This window comes from Myotis myotis, unplaced genomic scaffold (genome assembly GCF_014108235.1).
Source record: "Myotis myotis isolate mMyoMyo1 unplaced genomic scaffold, mMyoMyo1.p scaffold_m19_p_35, whole genome shotgun sequence".
Taxonomy (NCBI): Eukaryota; Metazoa; Chordata; class Mammalia; order Chiroptera; family Vespertilionidae; genus Myotis; species Myotis myotis.
The window spans coordinates 2,160,982-2,174,885 of NW_023416341.1; the positions used below are offsets into that span (position 1 = coordinate 2,160,982).

A 13,904-nucleotide genomic window follows, 5' to 3' on the forward strand; every position below is an offset into this window, starting at 1 on the left:
CTGAAGGGTGTGTGACCAGCTGCAAACAGCCATCATCCCCTCACCCAGGATGGCCAGGCACCCCAGTGGGGACCCCCACACTGAAGGGTGTGTGACCAGCTGCAAACAGCCATCATCCCCTCACCCAGGCTGGCCAGGCACTCCAGTGGGGACCCCCACCCTGATCCAGGACACCCTTCAGGGCAAACCAGCCAGCCCCACCCATGCACCAGGCCTCTATCCTATATAGTAAAAGGGTAATATGCCTCCCAGCACCGAGATCAGCGGAGCTTTGAGGCCTCCCAGCACTGGGATCACCGTGACAGGGGGCAGCACCCAAACCCCCTGATCGCCCTGCGGCTCTGTGTGTGACAGGGGGCGGGGCCACAACCTCCCTATCCGCCCTGCTCTGTTCGTGACAGGGGAAGGCACCCCAACCTCCTGATCAGCCCTGCTCTGTGCCTGATACGGGGGAGCTCCCCAACTCCCTGATCGCCCTGCAGCTCTGTGTGTGTGACAGGCTGAGGCGCCCCAACCCCCTGATCGGCCGTGCTCTGTGGTTGATGGGGTGGCTCTGCAACCTCCCTATTGACCCTGCCTTGAGTGTGACAGGGGGCAGTGCCCCAACCCCCCAATCAGCCCTACCCTGAGATTGACTGAGGGTGGCATCGCAACCTCCCAATCCACCCTGCTCTGTGCATGACAGGGGGCAGTGCCCCAACTCCCCAATCGGCCCTGCTCTGAGCCTGACCAGGGGCTGCGCCTAGGGATTGGGCCTGCCCTCTGCCACCCGGGAGCAGGCCTAAGCCAGCAGGTCGTTATCTCCCGAGGAGTCCCAGACTGGGAGAGGGCACAGGCCGGGCTGAGGGACCCCCCCTTCCCCCCTGAGTGCACAAATTTTTGTGCACCGGGCCTCTAGTATATATATAATTTAAGAAGTTTTAAATATATTTTATTGAATTTTTTATAGAGAGGAAGGGAGAGGGATAGAGAGTTAGAAACATTGATGAGAGAGAAACATCGATCAGCTGCCTCCTGCACACCCCCCACTGGGGATGTGCCCACAACCAAGGTACATGCCCTTGACCGGAATCGAACCTGGGACCTTTCAGTCTGCAGGCCGATGCTCTATCCACTGAGCCAAACTGGTTAGGGCTCTTAGCTGTATATTAACACTAATTTTAGCGTACCTTCCTCACAAGAGGTTATAGAGATGAAATGAGATGCTCCCATAAAGCATTCCTTAGACTAATGCCTGGTGCATAATAACAGTGTTAATGTAAGTTGTAAAGGGTCAGAGGCAAAGAAGGAATAGAGTCTCTAAAGCAAAAATAGGACATTAGGAAGAAAGAACTGGTACGTTAGGAAAAGTAATTCCAGAAATAAAACTGTAGATACTGAAAGGTCTAGTCAGTCTTGCAAAGACATCCACACATCCTAAGCAGAAGCAGGACTGCATTTCAGCCAGTCCTGGGCTTGGGAAGAGCGCTGGACCCGGGGAGACAGGCAGGAGATGCCAGGAGTCTCCGTAGCTGATTCTACCCTCGCCTGAGAAAAGAAGCTTGCTACATAATGGTTTCAGGGCCTGGAGACATTTAGTTCTAGAAGCCTTTCTGCTCGTGGTTTATATCAGAAGTAGGCAGTTGATCAGATGGTGGGCACAGTGGCTAAAATGGCAGCCAGATTTCTGGACGCGGACCCAGTTCTGTGAGGTGCTAGTTGTGTGACTTTAGACATGTTAGTTGACCCTTGGCACCCAGTTTCCCACCTGCAGAATCGCACCTGGGAAGGGAGAATGTCAAGGTTGAGTATAAGCTCACCCAGCTGGCATAGCTCAGTGGTTGAGCGTCGACCTATGAACCAGGAGGTTACGGTTCGATTCCCGCTCAGGGCACATGCCCGGGTTGTGGGCTCAATCCCCGGTGTGGGGCGTGCAGGAGACAGCCAATCAATGATTCTCTCGCATCATTGATGTTTCTATCTCTCTCTCCCTCTCCCTGCCTCTCTGGAATCAATAAAAATATATTTTTAAAAAGACTGAGTATAGGCTTTAGAATCAGACTGCCAGAGTTCAGGTCCAGGCCCCGGCTCTTACGAACTAGGCAAGCCTTGAGCATGTTATTTAGCTTCCCTGCTTCAGTTTCCTCATCTATGAAACAGGGATGTTTGTGAAGATAAAATTAGCTAATATACATACACACACGCACACATAATACATATGTAAAATATGTGACATACTTTAATACAATCCTGGCACATACGTGCTCAATAACTTGGGGAGGTCACTGTGAAGATTAACTAGGTTAACTGATTTAAGAACATAGTAGATGTTCAATAAACGTCAGTGATGACCGCCAGTTCCTGGATTGCTTCCTTTTCACTGCACACCCAGCATACAAGTGCTGAACGAACAATGATTGAACAACTGATGGTGGGAATGGCAGGCAAGGAGGGGAGATGGGGTAGGCCAAGACATAGGAAGGAAAAGGCCCTGTTGTGCCCAAGATGCAGCTCTCCCTCCTCTCCTGGATTTGAGAGAGGATGGGAATGCACCGTCCTCGCCCTCCCTTCCCCTCCCACGCAAGGGCACTACATCACAGGACTGGAACAGCTCGTGGAGTTTATTTGGGCAGTGCAAACGGGACTGACGTTTCACTTGTGTACACAAACACACACAGGTACACACAGCCTGAGCAGCGTCGCTCGAGGTTGACATCATCTGCTTTGGGTCCCCAGATTTCAGTCAGGTGTGGATCTCAGGAACCTGTGATGGGGAAGAGTCCAGGAGCCCTCCCCTTGCCCACCAGGCCGTGGGAACCCGTCTTCTTCTCCCGCCCTGAGTGCCAGAACCCCACTTCCATCCCTGCTCATCATCTCCCTCCTCCACAGCGGGCAGCTCCCGGCTTACCTGAAGGGAATCAGCGGGTGCTCCAGGTCCCCTTGTGGCTCCCTCCTCCGCATGCTGGTTCTGGCCCGTCAGGATTATCCATGTTCTCGTAAGAATCTGCGTCTGGTTAGGACCAGGGAGGAGTGAAACGCAGCGCTGGGAGGAGGCTGGGAGAGTCAGCCTCAGAGGACAGCAGGGGGCAGCAGCAGAAGCACCCACCTTCCTCATGGCTGGGACCAGGCTGGGCCCGGACGGAGCGGAGCTGGGGGGATGCATACAGGATCCCCCTCATGTCCTCATAGGACTGGGACCCTGTGTGGGCGGGAGATGGAGAGTTGGAGGTTTGGGAGCCATGCTGGGGTTTGGGGAAGGAAAGTGCAGCCTAAGATACGGAGGGAGCCTGAGGGGCAGGGAGAGGTGGAAGGCTTGACCCATGATGTCCTAGGAAGGAGTGATTAGGGTCAGCATCAGGTTTGGGGTCCTTGTTAATCTTAGGGTTCAGTCAGGTATGGGTTAGATCATGGTCATGGTCAGAGAAATAGTTAAGAACAGAATTGGAAAGAGTCCAAGTTAGAGTCATGAGGCGAGAGCTGGGTCAAAGCTAAGGTCTGCATTGGGGCTGAGGTGAGGGGGGTGGTCAAAGTCCAGGCTGGAATTGGATTGGGACCAGGGTTGATGTTCGTGGGTAGGGACGGGGCAGATACTGGAGTCAAGATTAGGGGTGGGGGAGGTGCTGAGGTTATAGGTAAGGGTCAAAGCCAAGATCAGGACTGGGCTTGGGTTTGGGGTCAAAGCAAAGTCAAGGTCCTGCCTGGAATTAGAGCTGAGACCAGATCAACCCAGTCTGGGCAGGTCCTAAGCATTTCTCACCAAGGGATGTTGCCTCCCGGCTGGGGTCCCAGGCAGTCCCAGGGGGGCTCAGGAAGTCTGCAGAAGGGAGAGGGGAGTCACTATTGCTTCGGGCCTCCGAGTCACACACACCACGGCCACCACCACCACCCCCACTCACGCTCTCAGGAACGTGACCATCCTCACACACACACACACACACACACACACACACACACACACCTTTTGTCCTGGCCACTGGCTGGGCCAGCTCTTCATCCTCGTTCTCATACAACTCAGATCCTGCAGAAAAAAAGAGAATTGCAGGGACCACTCCTGCCCTGTAGGGGCTCCGTGGGTCCCCCCAAATCTCTGAGGCTCCAGGGGGACCTCAAATTACCATTGGAGAAGGAGTCTTCTTCCTCAGGACCCACGGCCTCGTCCTCCGGGTTCTCATAGCCGCTGCCATCTGGTGGAGAGGGAGGGGGTCCAGCGAGGGTCCACAGCCCCCGCTGAGGAGGTGGGGGGCGGGGGGCGGGGACAGTCTTACCCTGGGAGAGCTGGTCCTGCCCCAGGTTGGAGTCATTCTCGTAGAACTGGGAGCCCTCCTCACTGTCCGGCTCCTCATAGCCCTCCCCTTCTTCTTCCTCTGCGCCTGGGATTTGGGGACAGGGGTGGGACCGCGTCACGGCGCCCTGCCTCCGGGCCCCAGTTAACTATTCCTGCCACAGACAGAGGACTCCGACACCCCCACAGGTGAGTAAGGACCCCTGCACCATCACCAGCTGCCCCCGTCGGGCTCCGGGACCCCGCCGCTCCGGCCTCCTGCACCTCGTTGTACGGGCTCCCGCCGTAGGACTGGACGGCGGCGGCCAGGCCTGCAGCCCACCGGTGGGAGCGACCTGGCGAGAGGGGCGCAGACGTGGGGGTCAGGGCTGAGGTCCGCGCGCGGGGCGGCGGGCGAGGATGCTCCGGGCGGCGGGAGGGCGCCGAGGCTGGGCACGGATCTGAACCCAGGGGCGCGGCCTCCAGGTCCGGTGCGGTTCTGTTCTTGGAACAGAACTTCGGCCGAGTCCCGGGGGCGGGCCTTGGTCCAAGGGCGGGGCTCACATCTGCCCGGGACTCGGCCCCCGGGGCGGGCTGTTTGCTGACGGCGGAGCTCGGAGCTGGTTGGGGGGCTGGGAGCTCTGGGGGCGGAGGGGGCGGGGAGGGGGCCCTAGCCCTGGAGACCCGGCCCGGCCTCCTACCCGTGCCAGCCGTGGGCGTGGAAAGCGAGAGCACGTTCCCGTACTGGCTGTGGGCCCCGTTGCCCGGGGGAGGCGTCACTTTGAAGAACCTGGAGGAGGAAGGGGGGTTGCAGGAGGCCTGGCCTGGAGGGGCCTGGGAGACACAATCAGGATGCAGGCCAGGCCCTCAGAGATTAGAAGGTGGTCCCTTGTAGTCAGCTCCTCGGTCCCAGGACAGCCCGCAGAGAGGGCCCTGGGTCACTGCAGCCTGAGAGAGGGTCCTGGGTCACTGCAGCCTGAGAGAGGGCCCTGGGTCACTGCAGCCTGAGAGAGGGCTCTGGGGTCACTGCAGCCTGAGAGAGGGCCCTGGGGTCACTGCAGCCCGCAGAGAGGGCTCTGGGTCACTGCAGCCTGAGAGAGGGCTCCTCGGTCCCAGGACAGCCCGCAGAGAGGGCCCTGGGTCACTGCAGCCTGAGAGAGGGCCCTGGGTCACTGCAGCCTGAGAGAGGGCCCTGGGTCACTGCAGCCTGAGAGAGGGCTCTGGATCACTGCAGCCTGAGAGAGGGCTCTGGGGTCACTGCAGCCTGAGAGAGGGCCCTGGGTCACTGCAGCCTGAGAGAGGGCCCTGGGTCACTGCAGCCTGAGAGAGGGCTCTGGGGTCACTGCAGCCTGAGAGAGGGCCCTGGGTCACTGCAGCCTGAGAGAGGGCCCTGGGGTCACTGCAGCCTGAGAGAGGGCTCTGGGGTCACTGCAGCCTGAGAGAGGGCTCTGGGGTCACTGCAGCCTGAGAGAGGGCCCTGGGTCACTGCAGCCTGAGAGAGGGCTCTGGGGTCACTGCAGCCTGAGAGAGGGCCCAGGGGTCACTGCAGCCTGAGAGAGGGCCCTGGGTCACTGCAGCCTGAGAGAGGGCCCTGGGTCACTGCAGCCGGAGAGAGGGCTCTGGGTCACTGCAGCCTGAGAGAGGGCCCTGGGGTCACTGCAGCCTGAGAGAGGGCCCTGGGGTCACTGCAGCCTGAGAGAGGGCCCTGGGGTCACTGCAGCCTGAGAGAGGGCCCTGGGGTCACTGCAGCCTGGAGAGGGCTCTGGGGTCACTGCAGCCTGAGAGAGGGCCCTGGGGTCACTGCAGCCTGAGAGAGGGCTCTGGGGTCACTGCAGCCTGAGAGAGGGCCCTGGGTCACTGCAGCCTGAGAGAGGGTTCTGGGGTCACTGCAGCCTGAGAGAGGGCTCTGGGGTCACTGCAGCCTGAGAGAGGGCCCTGGGGTCACTGCAGCCTGAGAGAGGGCTCTGGGGTCACTGCAGCCTGAGAGAGGGCCCTGGGGTCACTGCAGCCTGAGAGAGGGCTCTGGGGTCACTGCAGCCTGAGAGAGGGCCCTGGGTCACTGCAGCCTGAGAGAGGGTTCTGGGGTCACTGCAGCCTGAGAGAGGGCCCTGGGTCACTGCAGCCTGAGAGAGGGCCCTGGGTCACTGCAGCCTGAGAGAGGGCCCTGGGGTCACTGCAGCCTGAGAGAGGGCTCTGGGGTCACTGCAGCCTGAGAGAGGGCCCTGGGTCACTGCAGCCTGAGAGAGGGTTCTGGGGTCACTGCAGCCTGAGAGAGGGCTCTGGTTCACTGCAGCCTGAGAGAGGGCCCTGGGTCACTGCAGCCTGGGAGAGGGCTCTGGGGTCACTGCAGCCTGAGAGAGGGCCTGGGTCACTGCAGCCTGAGAGAGGGCTCTGGGGTCCTGCAGCCTGAGAGAGGGCCCTGGGGTCACTGCAGCCTGAGAGAGGGCCCTGGGTCACTGCAGCCTGAGAGAGGGCTCTGGGTCACTGCAGCCTGAGAGAGGGCTCTGGGTCACTGCAGCCTGAGAGAGGGCCCTGGGTCACTGCAGCCTGAGAGAGGGCCCTGGGGTCACTGCAGCCTGAGAGAGGGCCCTGGTTCACTGCAGCCTGAGAGAGGGCCCTGGGTCACTGCAGCCTGAGAGAGGGCTCTGGGGTCACTGCAGCCTGAGAGAGGGCCCTGGGTCACTGCAGCCTGAGAGAGGGCCCTGGGGTCACTGCAGCCTGAGAGAGGGCTCTGGGGTCACTGCAGCCTGAGAGAGGGCCCTGGGGTCACTGCAGCCTGAGAGAGGGCCCTGGGGTCACTGCAGCCTGAGAGAGGGCCCTGGTTCACTGCAGCCTGAGAGAGGGCCCTGGGTCACTGCAGCCTGAGAGAGGGCTCTGGGGTCACTGCAGCCTGAGAGAGGGCCCTGGGTCACTGCAGCCTGAGAGAGGGCCCTGGGGTCACTGCAGCCTGAGAGAGGGCCCTGGGTCACTGCAGCCTGAGAGAGGGCCCTGGGTCACTGCAGCCTGAGAGAGGGTTCTGGGGTCACTGCAGCCTGAGAGAGGGCCCTGGGGTCACTGCAGCCTGAGAGAGGGCCCGGGGTCACTGCAGCCTGAGAGAGGGCCCTGGGTCACTGCAGCCTGAGAGAGGGCCCTGGGTCACTGCAGCCTGAGAGAGGGCCCTGGGTCACTGCAGCCTGAGAGAGGGCCCTGGGTCACTGCAGCCTGAGAGAGGGCCCTGGGGTCACTGCAGCCTGAGAGAGGGCCCTGGGTCACTGCAGCCTGAGAGAGGGCCCTGGGTCACTGCAGCCTGAGAGAGGGTTCTGGGGTCACTGCAGCCTGAGAGAGGGCCCTGGGGTCACTGCAGCCTGAGAGAGGGCTCTGGGTCACTGCAGCCTGAGAGAGGGCTCTGGGTCACTGCAGCCTGGGAGAGGGCTCTGGGTCACTGCAGCCTGAGAGAGGGCCCTGGGTCACTGCAGCCTGAGAGAGGGCCCTGGGTCACTGCAGCCTGAGAGAGGGCCCTGGGGTCACTGCAGCCTGAGAGAGGGCCCTGGGTCACTGCAGCCTGAGAGAGGGCCCTGGGTCACTGCAGCCTGAGAGAGGGTTCTGGGGTCACTGCAGCCTGAGAGAGGGCCCTGGGGTCACTGCAGCCTGAGAGAGGGCTCTGGGTCACTGCAGCCTGAGAGAGGGCTCTGGGTCACTGCAGCCTGGGAGAGGGCTCTGGGTCACTGCAGCCTGAGAGAGGGCCCTGGGTCACTGCAGCCTGAGAGAGGGCTCTGGGGTCACTGCAGCCTGAGAGAGGGCCCTGGGGTCACTGCAGCCTGAGAGAGGGCCCTGGGTCACTGCAGCCTGAGAGAGGGCCCTGGGTCACTGCAGCCTGAGAGAGGGCTCTGGGGTCACTGCAGCCTGAGAGAGGGCCCTGGGGTCACTGCAGCCTGAGAGAGGGCCCTGGGTCACTGCAGCCTGAGAGAGGGCCCTGGGTCACTGCAGCCTGAGAGAGGGCTCTGGGGTCACTGCAGCCTGAGAGAGGGCCCTGGGGTCACTGCAGCCTGAGAGAGGGCCCTGGGTCACTGCAGCCTGAGAGAGGGCCCTGGGGTCACTGCAGCCTGAGAGAGGGCCCTGGGGTCACTGCAGCCTGAGAGAGGGCTCTGGGGTCACTGCAGCCTGAGAGAGGGCCCTGGGTCACTGCAGCCTGAGAGAGGGCCTGGGTCACTGCAGCCTGAGAGAGGGCTCTGGGTCACTGCAGCCTGAGAGAGGGCTCTGGGTCACTGCAGCCTGAGAGAGGGCCCTGGGTCACTGCAGCCTGAGAGAGGGCCCTGGGTCACTGCAGCCTGAGAGAGGGCCCTGGGTCACTGCAGCCTGAGAGAGGGCCCTGGGTCACTGCAGCCTGAGAGAGGGCTCTGGGTCACTGCAGCCTGAGAGAGGGCCCTGGGTCACTGCAGCCTGAGAGAGGGCCCTGGGTCACTGCAGCCTGAGAGAGGGCTCTGGGTCACTGCAGCCTGAGAGAGGGCTCTGGGTCACTGCAGCCTGAGAGAGGGCTCTGGGTCACTGCAGCCTGAGAGAGGGCTCTGGGTCACTGCAGCCTGAGAGAGGCTCTGGGGTCACTGCAGCCTGAGAGAGGGCTCTGGGTCCTGCAGCCCACAGAGAGGGCCCTGGGGTCACTGCAGCCTGAGAGAGGGCTCCTGGGTCACTGCAGCCTGAGAGAGGGCCCTGGGTCACTGCAGCCTGAGAGAGGGCCTCTGGGTCACTGCAGCCTGAGAGAGGGCTCTGGGTCACTGCAGCCTGAGAGAGGGCTCTGGGTCACTGCAGCCTGAGAGAGGGCTCTGGGTCACTGCAGCCTGAGAGAGGGCTCTGGGTCACTGCAGCCTGAGAGAGGGCTCTGGGGTCACTGCAGCCTGAGAGAGGGCTCTGGGGTCACTGCAGGCCTGAGAGGCCCTGGGTCACTGCAGCCTGAGAGAGGGCCCTGGGTCACTGCAGCCTGAGAGAGGGCCCTGGGTCACTGCAGCCTGAGAGAGGGCTCTGGGTCACTGCAGCCTGAGAGAGGGCCCTGGGTCACTGCAGCCTGAGAGAGGGCCCTGCGTCACTGCAGCCTGAGAGAGGGCTCTGGGTCACTGCAGCCTGAGAGAGGGCTCTGGGTCACTGCAGCCTGAGAGAGGGCTCTGGGTCACTGCAGCCTGAGAGAGGGCTCTGGGTCACTGCAGCCTGAGAGAGGGCTCTGGGTCACTGCAGCCTGAGAGAGGGCTCTGGGGTCACTGCAGCCTGAGAGAGGGCTCTGGGGTCCTGCAGCCCACAGAGAGGGCCCTGGGGTCACTGCAGCCTGAGAGAGGGCTCTGGGTCACTGCAGCCTGAGAGAGGGCCCTGGGTCACTGCAGCCTGAGAGAGGGCCCTGGGTCACTGCAGCCTGAGAGAGGGCTCTGGGTCACTGCAGCCTGAGAGAGGGCTCTGGGTCACTGCAGCCTGAGAGAGGGCTCTGGGTCACTGCAGCCTGAGAGAGGGCTCTGGGGTCACTGCAGCCTGAGAGAGGGCTCTGGGGTCCTGCAGCCCACAGAGAGGGCCCTGGGGTCACTGCAGCCTGAGAGAGGGCCCTGGGTCACTGCAGCCTGAGAGAGGGCTCTGGGTCAGTGCAGCCTGAGAGAGGGCTCTGGGGTCACTGCAGCTGAGAGAGGGATCTGGGTCACTGCAGCCTGAGAGAGGGCTCTGGGGTCCTGCAGCCCGCACAGAGGGCCCTGGGTCACTGCAGCCTGAGAGAGGGCTCTGGGGTCACTGCAGCCTGAGAGAGGGCTCTGGGTCACTGCAGCCTGAGAGAGGGCTCTGGGTCACTGCAGCCTGAGAGAGGGCCCTGGGTCACTGCAGCCTGGGAGAGGGCTCTGGGGTCTCTGCAGCCCGCACAGAGGGCCCTGGGTCACTGCAGCCTGAGAGAGGGCTCTGGGGTCACTGCAGCCTGAGAGAGGGCTCTGGGTCACTGCAGCCTGAGAGAGGGCTCTGGGGTCCTGCAGCCCGCACAGAGGGCTCTGGGGTCACCTCACAGAAGAGGTAGCTTTGGAGCTGGGCTTGGAAGGTTGGGCGGCATTTCCACCGCAGAGATAAAGGCGCCCTCTGCAGAGGAAACAGCAAGCGAAGCATTGAGTGAAAGTGCAGGAGCCGGACACTGGGGGGCAGGGGCTCCCGCGTCATTACCTCCTGGTGGGATCAGTCATTCGCTGTCTTTTCCTCCTCCGGGTCAGGGCTGGCGGGAGTGAATGGAAATGATCAGAGGAGAGCTCCTTGGCTGGGTGAAGATTTTGGGGGTGCTGGGGAGGGCGCTCGGGCCAAGGGAGGAGCTGGGAGTTCAAATTCCAAGGGGCTGAGGAAGTCTGTAGGGCACTTAGAGGGGGAGTGGGGGGCAGGATTGTAAAGCCTGTGGTGGGGGAGGAGACGGTGTAAGACGGGCCAGTGTGGCTCTCCTGAGGGAGATGGCGTACATGACTCACCTCTTCGCAAATACAGAAAGCTCGCCACCAAACCCATGCAGAAGATCAGGTAAACCAATGTCGTGACAGGGACTCTCCAGCCACCAGCCTCCAGCAACCACTGCCGTACAGCTGGGGGGGAGGAGCTATGAGACCAGGACCAGGGCTGGCATCTTACTGCCCAGCCTCAAGACCTCAAAAGGCCATAAACCTGGGGGACAGGGCAGGACACCGACCCTGAGGTTCCACGCGACAAGGAGGGCCCCCCTCCTTTTCTCTGAAGCCCGGGCTGTGCCTCAGAGCCTGGCCCAGTGTCTAGTGAGTATCTCAGAAGCAAACCATGACATGTGAGGATCAAGGTGATGAGGACCAGCTTCCTGCTGCAGGGAGGGACCGCCACAGTCAAGGTGGAGGGCAGAGTTGAGTTCACAAAGTTGAAGGTGGGAGGCAGCAAGGTGCCGGGGTACGTTTGGAGTGGGAGTCGAGACGGAGTTTGAGAACGGTTTAGGGTAGCAGGGTCGGATTGTATCAGGGAAGAAAATGGGCAGAACACCGTGACAAACTTGACGGGTGGGGTAAGGCAAAGGAAGGGTGCCCAGACTCCTGGTTTTGGCATGTGGGCAAGGTGTAATGTTCTTCACTTCCCACAGTGGTCGCCCAGGAGACTCTGCCTGGGGAACACATTGCGTTTCATTTTTTTGTACGTGTTGAGCTACAGTGTCCACGGGACATCCAACAGCAACCCCAGGAGGTGGCGGGGGTAGGGGTATGGAGCCTAGAAGCCGTCACCAAGGCCTGGGGGGCCAAGGAGCCAAGGGAGTAAAGGAGGTCCACTAGGAAGAGTGTAGACAAGAACGAGAGCGTGTGAACAGGGATGAGAAGAGGGCTCAGGACTCCAGTGGTGGGGAGTGGGGGAGGAAGGCTCTACCAAAGCTGGCGGGAGGAGCAGCGGTGGGAGGAGGAGACCAGGACAGCAGTATCTTGGAAGCAAGGAGCAAAGAGGTGGCGTCAGTGCTCAGGGTGGTGGTTGGGTCTCAGGCGCAGGCCGTCCCAGCCAAGAGGAGTCAAGGTGGGCTGGCTTCCAGTTCTTCCCGATAGCCCTGCACACGGGCCCCACCATTGGGAGGAACCCTACCTGACTGGGCAGTGACTCTCAGCTGCATCTCGATGGTCGTGTTGCCATGGTAACAATGATAGGTGCCAGCATCTCGAGCTGTGGCCTGACGCAGCCACAGAGCGGCCCCTCCCCTGAGGGTGCCCGGGACCCACATCTCTCTGACGGGAGCCTCCTCACTCAGGTTGAGGCTCAGCAACGAGATGTTGGGCTTTCTGGGGTGCACGTGGATCCAGGAGATGGGTCCTCTGGCCACGGAAGCAGAAGGCACCCCACAGGGCAGACAGAGTGTGGAGCCAGGGTTCACTGTGAGGTCTGGGGCAAGGAGAGCCAAGGCTAGTGTAGGCCTTAGAGTCTCCTCCCCCACAAACCAGCCCTCCATTCCCAATCGCCATCCTCCAGCCCTGGCCCCCTCACTTGCTGGCATTTCCCTAGCACCTTACCTTGGTTTGAACTGCGGTTAGGAGGGGCACATGTAGGGTCTACCTCCCAACTCTCAGCGTGATCTGTGGCCCATACATAGAGCTGGGAGCTTGTGAGGCCATCAGGGGAGGGCCTGGGGTCCTCTGAGGACCTGTTCCCCAGGTCGCAGCCTGGGCCGTCTAGGTTTGAAGCCTTCCAACGGAACAGCTCCCCTGGGAAGAGACCCAGAACCAGATACGGAGACATCCAGGAGAGGCAGGGAGACCCAGAGACCCAGAGACCCAGAGACCCAGAAAGACAGAGGTAAATAGAAACAAAGATCCAGAGAGAGACAGAGGAGCCGCGTCTCAGAGAGAAATGAGACAGAGAGATACGGAGACATCCAGGAGAGGCAGAGAGACCCAGAGACCCAGAAAGACAGAGGTAAATAGAAACAAAGATCCAGAGAGAGACAGAGGAGCCGCGTCTCAGAAAGAATACGGAGCAGTTCAGTGTTAAAGTCACAAAACCGGAGGCATTTGCAGGAGCCACTTACAACTGGCTTCCTGCTGGGTCCTCAGGCCTTCCAGCCCCACCCTCCGGACCCTCCTCCGTCCGTCCGTCCGTCCACGCAGGGCTGCCCTCCTCTCATCCAGCCCTCCCCGCCTCACCCCAGACCTCACCGCTGCCATTCACGCTGACGGCCCAGCCAGACTGCCAGGCCTGCTCGGAAGGGGGCCCCTGTTGGCACAGGTAGAAGCCCCCCATCTGGGCAGAGATGTCGGAGATGAGCAGCAGGATGCCCAGGGCCCCCACCTGGATGCCCAGGCCTGGCAGCCCTCGGCTCCGGCTCCGGCTCCGCTGTAATAGGCACGCCTCGTACCAGGCCAGCTGATCAGGGGGACCTTCTGAGGAAACGCAGGGCAGCACAGCACTGCCTCCCTCTGCGGAAAGAGAGGGGGGTGGGGAGAGGAGCAGCTAGCCCCCTTCACGCCTCACGCTGTGTTACAAACCCAATGACCCCGTACCCCACCGACTGGGGGCCATGAGCCTTCAGCATCCTTCAGCCTGGCCTGAATTTTCCAATGAAGAAAATGGAGGCTCAGAGAGGGCAAGTTACTTGGCCAAGGGCATCCAGCCCGAGCCCAGGTGTCCAGCCCTGGCTCCTTCCATCTGTGCCCTTCGGTCATACCTTTAGCCTCCACCAGCTGTGATTTCTGGGGCCTGACTCCCACCGGAGTAAGGAAGAGGAGGAAGAAGAAGAGGAGAGGAGGTGGCATGGTGGCCAGACTCCGAGGCACCCAGCTTCCCCGCGCAGGGGTTGCTGGGGCAAGTGGGGGGCTGGGGGGCACTGAACCATGGGTGTTTGCGGAGGCGGGTGGGCAGTCCCCTCCCCTCCCCTCGGGGAGGAAGGGGTGGTCACGCCTCAGGCCGTCTTCCCCATGCACCTCTCCAGACCCACAAAAGTCCCCCTCCCTGCCACACTGGTTCATTTCCATCCCACACTCACCACCAGTGAAATGAAGTGATCTGGAGTCCATCTGCTCACTTCCTGTTCCCCCGACCAGAGTAAGCCCCTTGCAGCAGACACTGTCTTGTTCACCACTGTAGCAGGGTGCCCTGAACAGTGCTTGGCACACTGAAGGTGCCCCATAAATGTTTGTTGAATGAGGGGCTCCCTCCTTCTTCCACTCCCCCCTCCTTCAACCTCAGGCTCTAAATC

The 13,904-nt window shown here is 61.4% G+C and overlaps 1 protein-coding gene across 3 annotated transcripts; it reads right to left on the reverse strand.

Moving 5' to 3' along the window:
• Positions 1-2,194: 2,194 nt before the first annotated feature.
• On the reverse strand, positions 2,195-13,503 carry CD19 (CD19 molecule). Of its 3 annotated transcripts, none has more exons than XM_036303222.1 (15): positions 13,374-13,503; positions 12,865-13,125; positions 12,223-12,414; positions 11,801-12,094; positions 10,687-10,797; positions 10,394-10,442; positions 4,942-5,030; positions 4,471-4,596; positions 4,245-4,349; positions 4,095-4,163; positions 3,938-3,997; positions 3,737-3,793; positions 3,086-3,178; positions 2,888-2,989; positions 2,195-2,743 (listed from the first exon to the last, which is right to left on the reverse strand). In XM_036303222.1, exons 1-14 carry the CDS (start codon positions 13,459-13,461, stop codon positions 2,898-2,900), a joined length of 1,686 nt encoding a protein of 561 aa, XP_036159115.1. In that variant the 5' UTR covers positions 13,462-13,503; the 3' UTR covers positions 2,195-2,743; positions 2,888-2,897. The 3 variants fall into 3 exon arrangements, with proteins under 3 accessions (XP_036159115.1, XP_036159114.1, XP_036159116.1); XM_036303221.1 differs by having other exon boundaries at positions 4,477-4,596; positions 13,374-13,476; XM_036303223.1 differs by lacking the exons at positions 2,195-2,743; positions 2,888-2,989 and having other exon boundaries at positions 4,526-4,596.
• Positions 13,504-13,904: the final 401 nt, after the last annotated feature.